This window comes from Amblyraja radiata, chromosome 38 (assembly GCF_010909765.2).
Source record: "Amblyraja radiata isolate CabotCenter1 chromosome 38, sAmbRad1.1.pri, whole genome shotgun sequence".
Taxonomy (NCBI): domain Eukaryota; kingdom Metazoa; phylum Chordata; class Chondrichthyes; order Rajiformes; family Rajidae; genus Amblyraja; species Amblyraja radiata.
The window spans coordinates 6,157,062-6,170,094 of NC_045993.1; the positions used below are offsets into that span (position 1 = coordinate 6,157,062).

General features: G+C 39.1%; 1 protein-coding gene across 7 annotated transcripts in view; it reads right to left on the minus strand.

Annotated features, from left to right (window-relative positions):
- Positions 1-13,033, minus strand: part of ep300 (E1A binding protein p300) — an 82,983-nt gene that overhangs the window by 36,682 nt on the left and 33,268 nt on the right. For 5 of the 7 annotated variants that reach the window (XM_033013255.1, XM_033013250.1, XM_033013251.1 and 2 more), the window contains exons 4-13: positions 11,633-11,888; positions 11,093-11,206; positions 10,496-10,738; positions 9,632-9,740; positions 8,849-8,986; positions 7,885-8,002; positions 7,052-7,226; positions 5,132-5,209; positions 2,844-2,956; positions 1,556-1,714 (exon numbers count right to left, since the gene is read on the minus strand). In XM_033013255.1, coding sequence (XP_032869146.1) covers positions 1,556-1,714; positions 2,844-2,956; positions 5,132-5,209; positions 7,052-7,226; positions 7,885-8,002; positions 8,849-8,986; positions 9,632-9,740; positions 10,496-10,738; positions 11,093-11,206; positions 11,633-11,888 — 1,503 coding nt within the window. The remainder of the gene's footprint in view (positions 1-1,555; positions 1,715-2,843; positions 2,957-5,131; positions 5,210-7,051; positions 7,227-7,884; positions 8,003-8,848; positions 8,987-9,631; positions 9,741-10,495; positions 10,739-11,092; positions 11,207-11,632; positions 11,889-13,033) is intronic. The other 2 variants (XM_033013254.1, XM_033013256.1) reach the window with 1 other exon arrangement.

Genomic DNA, 13,033 nt, shown 5'->3' on the forward strand with positions numbered 1-13,033 from the left:
ATCTCATCAGAAACAAGGGATTAATGAGGAAGATGGCTGAACTTTATTGCCTTCCCTCACAGTGGGAAACGTTGATTCCGCTGTGGGTGGATGTTTATGTTAAACTCTATTGTGTATTGTTATTTTTTATTCGTATGGCTGTATAACTCAAATCTCACTGCACCAATTGGTGCACGTGACAATGAATGTAACTTGAACTTGAACTTAATCTATTTTTAAGAATGCTAAAGCATCTAATACCTCCCCATTTTCATTAGGTGTTTTAGAAGGCATATTAAATACTTGCCTTCAGTAGGCAAGGCATAGGACATAAAAAAGCAGGTAAGCTATGGTACCAATATATAAAACATTAGTATACAGCTGGACTATGTAGGTAGCTCTGGTGGTCACACAACAGGAAGGACATGATTTATACTGGAGAGAATGCAGAGAAGATTCACAAGGATATCGCCTGGCATGAAATGTTTCAGCTATAAGACACTGGATAGTTCCCTTGGAGCTGAGTAGATGTGGTGGGTGAGAGTTTAATCTAATTGGAGTGTACAAAATTTAGAGGGGCATGGATTAGTAGTGGAGTCAATGACCAGAGTACATAGTTAAACTATGGAGTAGGGGATTTGAAGAGGCATTTCTTTCACCCAGAGGGCAGTTTAATCTTAAATGCACTGTTTGTGGAAGGTAATCTCACATTTTAGTTGTATAAGATGAACAGTTGAAATGCTATTAAACAGAAGGCTACGGTCAGAGTGCAGGGAAATAGTATTAGTATAGGTGAGTACATGATCAATAACATAGATGCAGTGGGGCCCACGGAACCCCTTCTGTGCTACAAGACCCCTTTAAATAAAAACTAACATCTGGTAGCTTTTACAACTCGTTTGTCTTTGGGGAAAAAAGTCCTTATACCTCTGCCATTTTATCTTGGACATCTGGTATACAATTAAATTGCTACACCGTGACAAATTAATGATGGGGTCTACTCATTTTATTCTCTTCAGTTCCCTTGCTGAGTTTTTTCTCCATGCACGGATCTCTATCATTCTTTACTTGACACCCAGATGAGATTGACAATTCTAAAGACTTAACATTTGATTTATTTTTTAGTTATGGTCATTTGTCCATTAAGATCCCCCAAATGACAATATGAAATGGGAATAAGGGGAGCCAAAAGCTATCCACTGATTAATATTGAAACCATTTTAAATGTAATAACACAAAGCATTAAGATGGAAACATGAGGCTTGTTAACTCAATGTAGTTTACAAAAACAATGCATTTTACTCCATCTAGTAAATCATTAAATGAATGACTATCATTCAATATTGATTTAAGTATGGTAGAAGGATTCCCTTTGTTGACATTTCCTCAGAATTAAAATTTGATAGGATTTATCCAACAATCCTTTCCAGTGTATTAATCCCATTTAGGATCTTGACTGTGCCAGTCTCAACAAGGTGTTTAAGATTATTGATAATAATATCTATGACGTTCATCAAATTAAAAAGTAACCAACAAGTTTGAATACAAAAGAGGTAGAGGAAAGACTATTTAATACCGGAGACATGACAGGCTGGTTGCTGGCTTGCGTCATGGTGGGACTGCCAGTGTTCATTCCAGGAGAGGATACAGGAAACTGATTAGGGGTCAGGAACTGATTCTGGCCAGGATGCTGTGCAGCCATTGGCTGTGACATTCGGGAAGTGGTTAATCCCATCTGTGAACAAAAATAAATACTGATGTGAGAAGACAAGCGATTTCGGAAAGACATTTAATTAATTGTATTTCAGGGGGTTTACGTTGTGTAGAATGTCGTTGATTATTATGGCAGTATCACGGAACTGTCTGCTGATGGCATTCAGTGCAGAGTGAAGACAAATGCCTTGGTCATTCAACGCTTCAATATGCGTGGCAGATCAGTGTCATCGCTAGATTGTGTTCGAAGGAACTTCAGATGCTGCTTTACACCATAGAGTGACACAAAAAGCTGGAGTATCCCAGTGGGTCAGGCAGCATCTCTGGAGAAAAGGAATAGGTGACGTTTCAAGTCTAGACTCTTCATCAGCCATACTGATGAAGGGTCTCAACCCGAAACGTCACCTACTGCTTTTCTCCAGAGATGCTGCCTGACCCGCAGTCACTCCAGCCTTTTGTGTTCATTTTCATGGCTGGATTGGCAGTTTAAGAGCATGTTTACCCATACACTGGGATACGTGGACCCAAAGATGGGGCAATTGGGGAAAAATCTTTTAATTTAGTAACTTGTCTAACTCTCAAACTAATCATTAGCTCTGCAACGGTCTGTTACTGAGATCTTAGAATATCCATATTGACAAATTAAATAAACAGCGCCTGCTTGTTCATGGCAATTAATTTTGTTAGGCAATTTTCAATATGATGCTAATTAGACGTGCAATTTTATTCCAACTTGATTTCGCAGATTTGATTAACAATATGCTTGCGTAATGGATATAAGACAAATAATTTGTAATCAGAAAACAACTGATTTGCATGATAACAGAAGGTATTGCCATCCTACCACTATACTTTGATGTTTGTTTAATCTGCTTTTATGCAGCTGTTTGGTATAGCATAAAATCAATATTCATTCATACGCTATGTGCATATTTAATCTAAAAGAGGAATGGACTAAAAACAGTATTATCAAATGCCAAGTACATAATTAGCAAGTCCTTAATATGCATAATTTAGTGTTACCAATAATCCATATTCCTGCTTCAATATAACCCATCCTCAATGTAGCACTTGACTAAAATTTTAATTTTTAATGTGTTTTAATGGAGAGGTTTTTCTGAGAATTGTGGTGGAGAAGATTCAAACTAGACCTGATTCATGGGTCCTGTTTGCGACATCTGTCCTGGATGCGGTAATGGAGGATTTAAGCGTTGTCCCAGACCAGGCATCTGCATACTACTCAGAGGTGGAAACTGATTCATTCCTGGATTGAACACAGTAACAAAACAAAAAGCACATTTTAATAGAAAAATGTGAAAGCGTCATTTACACCATCAATCAAATCTAATAGACCTGGACAGACACTCCTTGTAGTCGCCAGCAGAAACGTTAACTTCCAAATTGTAATTTCAAGCATGTTGAGTGACTATTTTTTATTACTTATTTACACATAACCCTCTTAACCCCATTTTATACTGCTTACATAATAGCAATATTTCATATTTTAATAGCTTTTAATAATTAAAATTTAATAATTTTAATGCACTAAAATTGTATCAAAAATGTTTCGATAAGTGAGTTCGGTATTCCGATTACACATGCCCAGGTCAAAGGTCACTATGCATAAACAGCCCTGGATAGCAGTGAAGCAGTGGACCTTCATTTCTCCCGCTTTTTGATTCTTCTAGATAAGAAAATACTGCTTTCAAACTATGAAATAGTTGTATTTATTGCTCCTTTATTAAAAGCCAAGATTATTTTGTTGTTTTTATTGCTTTATTATGCTTTGGTGAGTGAGGGAGATCGTGCTCGTCCGTGGTCGGTGTCGGGTCTGTTAAGTTGCTGCTGGGCCGTCCCCGTCCTCTCCCGGGTGCCTCGTCCCTGTCTGGGTGCGACCAGAGCCAGCTAGAGGTGTAGGGCCGGGCTTGCAGCCAGCGCAGGAGGCAGAGTTGCTGCAGCGCTTTGTGTATGGCTAGTGCTCGGCTTTCGCCGGGGGGGGGTGGGGTTGGCCGCTGGCGCTTCTTCTCCGTGCTGGCTGTGGGTCTGGGGCCGCTGGTGTCGGCCACAGCCAGCGCGGAGAAGAAGCGGCAACCCCAGCTCAACTTCCACCAGGCCAACCGACAGCCCCGGACCGACGACACCAGCCCGACAGGAACGAGACACCCGGGAGGGAATGGGGACGGCCCAGCAGCAACACAACAGACCTGGACCCAACACCGACGAGCACGATCTCGCTCACTCACCAAAGCATGAGCAATAAAAACAAGAAAGTAATCTTAGCTTTTAACAAAGGAACAATAAATACAACTATTTCTTAGTTTAAAAGCAGCATTTTCTTACCTAGAATAATCAAAGCCGGAAAAAACAGAAGAAATGAAGGTGCACTACTTCACTGCTTTCCAGGGCTGTTTATGCATAGTGACCTTTGACCTGGGCATGCACAGTTGGAATACTGAACTTGCTTATATTAAGCCAATATATCTGTTTAGTTGGACACTTAAATTTCTATTCCCATTACCATCTAACATCAATTTCACTGCAGTGTTAGGATGCAAGTGTCAAACAATGAAATCGTTATTATTGTAAATTTTCAAACAATTCAGGAGATCAAAGCATTAAAAATTATGAAAATTAGTTCAATAAATATGGCCGTTTGTGGCATGCATCCAAAGATGTCTAGAATGATGTCTAGTTTGCCAACAATATTGTTCTTAATGCCTCAAAGAACCAACCCCACTAACTTTCTGCTTTGGTCAACATGTGACTTCATATTATAGTGCTGCCTTAAGCCATAAATCATCCCAGGACAAATACAAAAGCAGATTTTAGACTTCAACATTTCCATGTAAAATGAATACTTCAGCTGAATCTCCAGTTAGACTAATGGGGGAAAGATGTGTTAATATAGTAAAAGGTTGCTGTAGCAGCTTACTGGACCAATACTTCAGAGCAACATAAAAGTAGTTGCCCTCAAGTATTGCTATTCACTGAAACTTAGTCAATAAAAGAACTGTTGATCTTACTTAATGTTAATCAATTATTTTGTTTCGTCTATCATTCATAAACTCTGACTCTGATAGACCCACAGCTCAACCAATTATAGAGAATCGATCAGAACATTGAAGATCAATACAATATTGCGAATCTTGGTTAAAAGCGCAAGGCTATTATTGATAACTCCATAATCAATTAAAAACAGATTATTTATCTACATTGTGCCACAAATCAGGGAATTGCCCTTTAATTGCATAAATAAGGAGCTATGACAAAGACATGATTACAACCAAACTCCACAGATCAATATAATTGTTAAGCGTATTGTTGGTGAGAGGCTGAAAGTTTTGAAAACAAGTTTGCAATCATTTCAATTGTACAGCACAATTCATTTATACCAGTCACACTTCTACACAAGAAATACATTTTGAAAAATGTATGTTACCACTTGGGGTCTGCATCCGGTTCATGATCTGACTTGGCACATTGGGCCGCATAAGGGTTGGGTCAGAAAGTGGCCCATCTGAAATGCAACAGGATCAGATGTAAACAAAAATGTGGTCAAATGCCAGAATAATGCAAAAGTATTTTTTGCTGCCAAAGGAATGGGGAGAGAGGAGGGAAGCAATGCATGATTGAATTATGCAATTCAACAATGGCATAAATGTATGAAACAATGCATTCATGTCAACGATGAATGTGTTCTTTCCTTTTTTACCATGTGCATTTTACAATCCTGAATACAGCATAGAAGCCCTCCAAACCAAAGGAAATATTTAGAAACTGCAGTAACTTAGCATGGCTTTATTTTTTGGAACTATAACAGTAATGTACAAATCTAAGTAGGGTATGACTGTAGAGCATGTTTATAACATAGTCTGTGGAGATACAATATCCAAGATCCAGGCTGGCTTCCCTTTCCAGTGACGGTCCTAGGCCAAGCAGGACCACTATCTGCTTTATCCCAATTTCATCTTTAATCAGTATCAATGCTTGTTTTTAGTGCTGACTCCAAGTTCCTCCAATCCAGACTTTTTTTCCTATTATAGAACATAGGATATGGGATAACCAGTTTCTATTTGAAAAGATGCACTTGCATAATGCGTTTTAGATAATGGCAAAATGAGTCTTGGCCGAAACCACTTCACCACAGTCAAATAATTTGCCAACACTGTAACTAAGCAGCAGAAGGCCGTACTTAGTTGAAGTTTTGGAAAACTGCTAGCACCATGAGAACAGTAACGCTGCAATTATCAATCTCAGAAGAGAAAGCATCTGAACAAATATCTGTACAGCAAGAAAAACTCACTAGCTCTTTCAAACCTTTTTAATCCAATGCAAATGTGACCTTTCACTTCAATTAATCATTAAAAACTAATTAAAAGTATAATTCCCAAGGCCAGATACTAAATTACTTGTGCTACCCTTTAATATTAAGTTATATATGAATCCCAAGTGATGGTTTTAAATTTTGTCACATAATACTGTAAAAGAATACAAAAATAAGATCATGCATCGATTGGATGCGTTCAATTGTATTTTCTGATTACAGGCCCAAACCATAAACGCCATAGTTGTCTTTTCTGTTTATAAATGCTGATAAACAGCATTTTCATTGTATTTTAAAACATTCCTTTCCTTTCTTAGTTAACAACAGACAGGAGTACTGTTCCACAACATTGGCGATCACCTACTACATAAGTCGCAAGACTCCAATGTATGAATTCGGGCTGAATGCTGACTAACTGAACATTCAACTGCGGAGTTACTGCATGAAGACCACATGCAGTTCGTATCTGGTCCTCAAACAAACTGAGTTTACAGCTGGAATCATCTGGTAAATGATTTCTGTTTTAATCCAAGGTTTCATAAAAATGATGATATGTACCACCTTCACCTAACACCAGCAAACAAATTTAACAGTCCAAAAGTTAATCACCAGTTTGTTTAAAATCATGATGTCTAATGCCTACACGGAGATTTTTTTTAAATATACTGATCCAAATGAAGTAAATTATTAAAATGAACAAATCAAAATAGCATGGGAGAAAAGGAAATGCAGATGCTGGTTTACAAAGAAAAAACAAGTTGCTGGTGTAACGCAGCAGATCAGGAGCCTCAAGAGGACAAGGATACATGTCATTTCAGTCAGGACCCTTCGTACTCTCTGCCTCAACCCAAATAAACAGCCAAAAAATGCTGTATATGTACTTAAATTATGTGCAAAGTACAGTACTGGGAAAAATAAAGAATCCATATTGGAGTCCATTACGCATTTGACAAATGTGAAAAAAAGAGGTTCTTTTAATTCATTCATATGTTCAAAAAAACATTACAAAAGTGCAACAAAATCCCAGCTTCTTACTCGGAGGGAGTCCCGACTGCAGCTGTGTCATGCTGGGAGGCTGGGCTCCTCCTGCAGATAGCAGACCACTTTGGTTTGGCATCACACCCTGTTTCTGAAGCCTAGTGCGGCGCTTTTCCTCAAGTTCTTTCTGAATCTTGTAGATCTTCTCAGCCAACAGATGATAGTACTCAGCCTGAATTTACAAAGATAAATTAGTCTCATTTCCATAAAGGGAAGATCACAAAATCTAATGGCAAACAATAAAAAGGCAGCAGGGTCAAAACAGGGAACGAACCTAAACAGTTCTAAAAGAGTACGAGTGTAAATTGGCAGCCAGTGTACATTTAAACCCAACTCAAAATGGCAGGAAATGTGTTTTTTATTTTCATTCATAACTGTTATGTCAGCTCAGTGTCATTCCAACTCTGTTCAGAAATTATGGTAATAGAATTGCTCACAGCTTGTTTGACTAACTGTTGCATCCTTTAACATGCTTAAATGACAACTAATCAAATTTTGGTCCATATGCTTTGTGCATATATAAAGCTAGTGCCATACAAAGCCCTGATTAAACCACATCCAGAAGACCGCAAGTAGTTCTAGTATCTCACATTCCTCACATAATTTGTTGTCTCCACATACTTTTGATAGACTACAGAAATGGCTATAATGGGTTCAATTGACCTGACAGTACAGCAATTATTTAAACTATACTTAGCATTCTGTGCTGTTCAATTTTCAAACAGTTACATCATACACAATTACACATTTATCATAACATGTTTGTGAGAACCAGCCCCAATGCTTTCCACTAAACCAAGTTCAAATTGAAATCTTGAATTGTAATTTACCCTGCAGTTAGCAGATTCGTACATGTCTCCTTCCACTTTTCTTGCATAAGCCACCAGGTTTTCCATTCGTCTATCTTTCAATGCTGCTGGATCAGGTGTTGGGAATATGGCTTGAACTCTGCATCGAGGGAAATAGTGATTTTAAATAACTCGGGTGCACAATGGGCAAAAGTGAACTTTAAACATGCAGGAAGGCAGCATTAATCGTTAATTTATGCAGCAGGCTTCATAACATAATTAAGATTTACAACCTAAAGTACCAACTTTAAATTCAGTTTTGTCAGAGTGAAGCAGCTACGTCATCACAAAGATGCTGTGCTGTGTTAAATATCTCACAAAATAAATCGCAAAGAACACTGCACACTTGTTTGTGGCTCTTTTTATAATTAAGCCAGATGTAGAAACAATTCTGCCTCTTGCCTATCCAATTACTTTCTTCCTTCATAGCGTTACAAATCTTCTTTCATAATATTTATGCAATACGTCTTTTGAAAATAATAATGAATCGTTTGCCATGGCCTTTTAAGGTTTTGGATTCTCACTGTGGAGAACTCGCTTTTCTTTATATTGCCTCTGACTATTTTGCTATGAACTCTAAATTTGCAACAAAGATAGTTTGCATGAGGATAACCCACATGTATAGTCAGCTTTTGTGAGTGTGCAATAACCAGTGTAATGACAAATGGAATTAAACTGCCTCATATGCATATCCACAAAGCGGCTCCATAGCAGAAGCGTCCACGTCGCAGGGCTGGAAACTGGAAGCATCCTGAGCTAATTCTGCTACCACCATCACCTATTGTAACAAGTGGTGGCTCCCACTGACTGTCGCCGGAAGCTTGCATCCTTTTCAGAACAGTCGATGACAGCGATGTCAACATTTGTAACAAGTTGGACTCGAAAGAAGAAGATCCACAAAGCGATTCATCTTTGACTGCCATGAATAAATTATAATCCCACTTACAATTTGTGCACAAGATGATTGCGTAGGTCCTGAGTGACATCTTCATGCCATGATTTCCGAATGCCAGTACTTGAGGGGGCCGCTGCTGTTGGCACCGCACTTAGATTGCCAACACCTGTTCCGTCAGATAACATTTGGCTGCAAATATCAAAAGTTGATATGAGTATGGAATAGGCAATAGTGAAAAGCATGTTATTGAATCCCCCACCCCCCCTATTACAGATTCAAAATCACTGAACTAAAAGCATACAGGTATGGCCATGGATTCTAATAGCTCTTTATTCCATGATCAGCCACACATGATAGTTGTAACAGCAAAGTTCTTAAGCTTGGTCATAAGAATATAGGGCAACAGTGGCACAGCGATAGAGCTGCTGCCTTACAGTGCCAAAGACCCGGATTCAATCCTGACTGCGAATGCGGTCTGTATGGAGTTTGTACGTTCTCCCTGTGACTGCGTGGGTTTTCTCACTGTGCTCCGGTTTCCTCCCACACTCCAAAGACGTCGAGGTTTGTAGGTCAATTGGCGTCGGTAAAAAAAAAATCTGTAAATTGTCACTAGTGTGTAGGATGGTGTTAGTGTATGGGGTAACTGCTGGCCGTCACGGACTCAGTGGGCCGAAGGACCTGTTCCCGTACTATATCGCTAGAGTCTAAAGCAATGCATCTCTAAGCTGCAAGGACAACATTGGTAACCAAAATAGGTTTAATATGTTTGCATTAAAATATCAGCAGTGGAAATATATTGAACAGTAAATTAGTTTAAATGAATCCTAGACTTACTTTGTTGAAGTCATGGATGGCAGCAGCATAGCATCGTGCAGTAAGCTGGACTGCTGGGAGGAGGTCTGCGCACCCACATTACTTCCATTTACACCCATTTGATTGGTACCTATAACATGCATGGAACAACAAGTCATTGGTAGAACTGAGGCATCGCCTCATTTGATGACAATCCAATTTGTTCACATGCATATATTTTCGTGTCACACACCAATCATTTATTCACACACTAATCTATAAAACATTTTTTTGAAATGCACCATTATGATCCTGAGAGCACTCATTTTCAGCAATATTTTTTATAGCTGTACATGTTGTTTCATCTTTCTCCCCCCCCCCCCGTTAAATAGGTCACAAATATGTATGAAGCTGTCAAACAATATCCAGAGGCAGAATGGTAAAAAGCCAAGTCCCCTTCACTAAGTTCCAGATATATATTTGATTTCCCTATAGTAGTTTTACAGCTGGAATTCATTCTATCATTTAATACTACAGTCATACGTCTCATTTTCTTCTTAGTAATATCCGAATTGCCAGTAACAATCAGAAGAGCACTTTATCCAATCCAACTACAAAGTTTTAAAGATCTTAAAATGCCTCAATACATTTCTATAAATTTGCCCAGTATTTATAAAGCAAGAAAAACAATTCTGAAGGCATTATCTCTGGCAAACAAAATAGAAAATGAACTGCTGCAGATTTTAATAAAATTGCTTTTCTTGTTAAATCTTAATTACCAATACTTAAGGACAAGTTCAGTAAGTACGTACAAAATGAAATGTCTAGAGAATTGCAAATAACAACCAGTGAACAAATTATCTTCAACAATCAGAGGTATTTTGCGAGTAGCTTGTCTGTACCTACCCATAGCATTCATAGACCGCAGAGATTGGTGCCCCTGTGAAGACTGAGACGATTGTTGGTTCTGCATCGCAGGTTGAGGCTGCATCTGATTACCCTGATATGTGAGTCCAAGTGCTGCGTAGGCTCTCTCTATAGAGCTTGGGTCGATCTGACTGGTAGTGTTTATACTTGGTGTGGTTGGTTGTCCAACTCCTACTGACCCTAATGAATTTCCTAATCCTACTGCTGCACCAGCTAATAATGCTGTGGAAAAGGAAAAATGTACATGAATCAAAATATTAATTAACACACAACGTTTACTAGAACTGACTCGGGTCCCTACCATTGTCTGAAGCGACATAATGTTGTATGTAGAGAACTCGTGACAATGAAAGATCTTTGAATCTTTGAAAATAGCATGCAAGGCTCATTTTGCACAATGATATAGGAAATTCCTAAAGCACCCACTTGCCCTGTAGCCTATATCCACCGTTACCCAGTAAGTCAGCTGAACAAATGCGGGACACCATAATAGATTGTTCAAGATTTATATAGAACTTTAATCCTGTGAATCACTTGTGCCATGCATTTGCAGACTTTCAAAGCAGGTAGACTTACACTGCTGATTACGCTTATCCCCAGCATTTTTCAACGGTAGACAAACAGGACAGTCGTGCCTCGTACAATTTTTCCAATGGGAGATGATCTGTCGTGATGAAGCACAGTGTGCAACTGGAAAGGACCAGCAACAAATACAAAAATTAGGGCAGACAAAAATGTCAAACAGAAAATATTACAAAAATCAGAACTCCACATTCAAAAGTGATTTAAAACAACAGTTCTAAACTCTGATACCTCAACTAAATCACCACAGAAATTCCACTCTATGCTACAGCAGGTGGTAATAACAGGATGGAAAATAATCACAGGTCAACTGCAACAGAAACAGGTTCTTCATAAGTTTGACCTGGTGACTTCGATGAGCATTTAGCATCATCATGTGCACAAAATGTTTGAAGTACATTTTAGAGGTAAAAAAATAAAAATAAATCCAAGACTACGCTAAATGATTTGAAATAGAGTACATGGAATTTTATGCATCCGAAAAGTGAGACAAATCCCTAATAATTTTACATTACCAGTTCAGTCCATACTCACCCTGACAAGATTTGCCAGCCTGACAATGCGTCATGTGATTGAGGACATTCTTCATAGTCCGGCAATGTGGCAAGTTGCAGGGTCGTACCTCACCATTTGCTTGCTCCCGACGCTGGCATTTGTGCGCATGCAAAAGCAGAACCAGCTGCTGCTGGATAAGTTTTCGTTTCTCTGGATCCGCTGTGGGTGCAGAACCCATCCCTTGCCCTGGAGGCTGCCCAATTCCTCCTTGTTGCACTGGAGAAGGTTGCTGTGGCTTTGGAAAATAAGACATTATTAATATTACACCTTTAACATGAACAGGATATACTGAGATACTTTATAGAGATACAACGTGGAAACGGATACTTAGGCCCGCCTACAGTGCCCTCCATAATGTTTGGAACAAAGACCCATCATTTATTTATTTTCCTCTGTACTCCACAATTTGAGATTTGTAATAGAAAAAAATCATATGCGGTTAAAGTGAACATTGACAGATTTTAATAAAGGCCATTTTTATACATTTTGGTTTCACCATGTCGAAATTACAGCAGTGTTTATACATAGTCCCCCCATTTCAGGGCACCATAATCTTTTGGACACAGCAATGTCATGTAAATGAAAGTAGTCATGTTTAGTATTTTGTTGCATATCCTTTGCATGCAATGACTGGTCTGCGATTCATGGACATCACCAGTTGCTGGGTGTCTTCTCTGGTGATACTCTGCCAGGCCTGTATTGCAGCCATCTTTAGTTTATGCTTGATTTGGGGGATAGTCCCCTTCAGTTTTCTCTCCAGCATATAAAAGGCAAGCTCAATTGGGTTCATATCAGGTGACTTGGCCACTCAAGAATTGACCATTTTTAGCTTTGAAAAACTCCTTTGTTGCTTTAGCAGTATGTTTGGGATCATTGTCTTGCTGCAGAATGAACTGCCGGCCAATGAATTTTGAGGCATTTGTTTGAACATGAGCAGATAGGATGTGTCTATACACTTCAGAATTCATTATGTTACTACCATCAGCAATTGTATCATCAATGAAGATAAGTGAGCCAGTACCATCAGCAGCCATACATGCCCAGGCCATAACACCCCCACCACTGTGTTTCACAGATGAGGTGGTATGCTTTGGATCTTGGGCAGTTCCTCCTCTCCTTCATACTTTGCTCTTGCCATCACTCTGATATAAGCTCATCATCATCTCATCTGTCCACAAGACCCTTTTCCAGAACTGTGGTTGCTCTTTTAAGTACATCTTGGAAAACTGTACCCTGGCCAACCTATTTTTGCGGCTAACCAGTGGTTTGCATCTTGCAGTGTAGCCTCTGTATTTCTGTTCAAGAAGTCTTCTGCGGACAGTGGTCATAGACAAATCCACACCTTACTCCTGAAGAGTGTGTCTGATCTGTCGGGCAGGT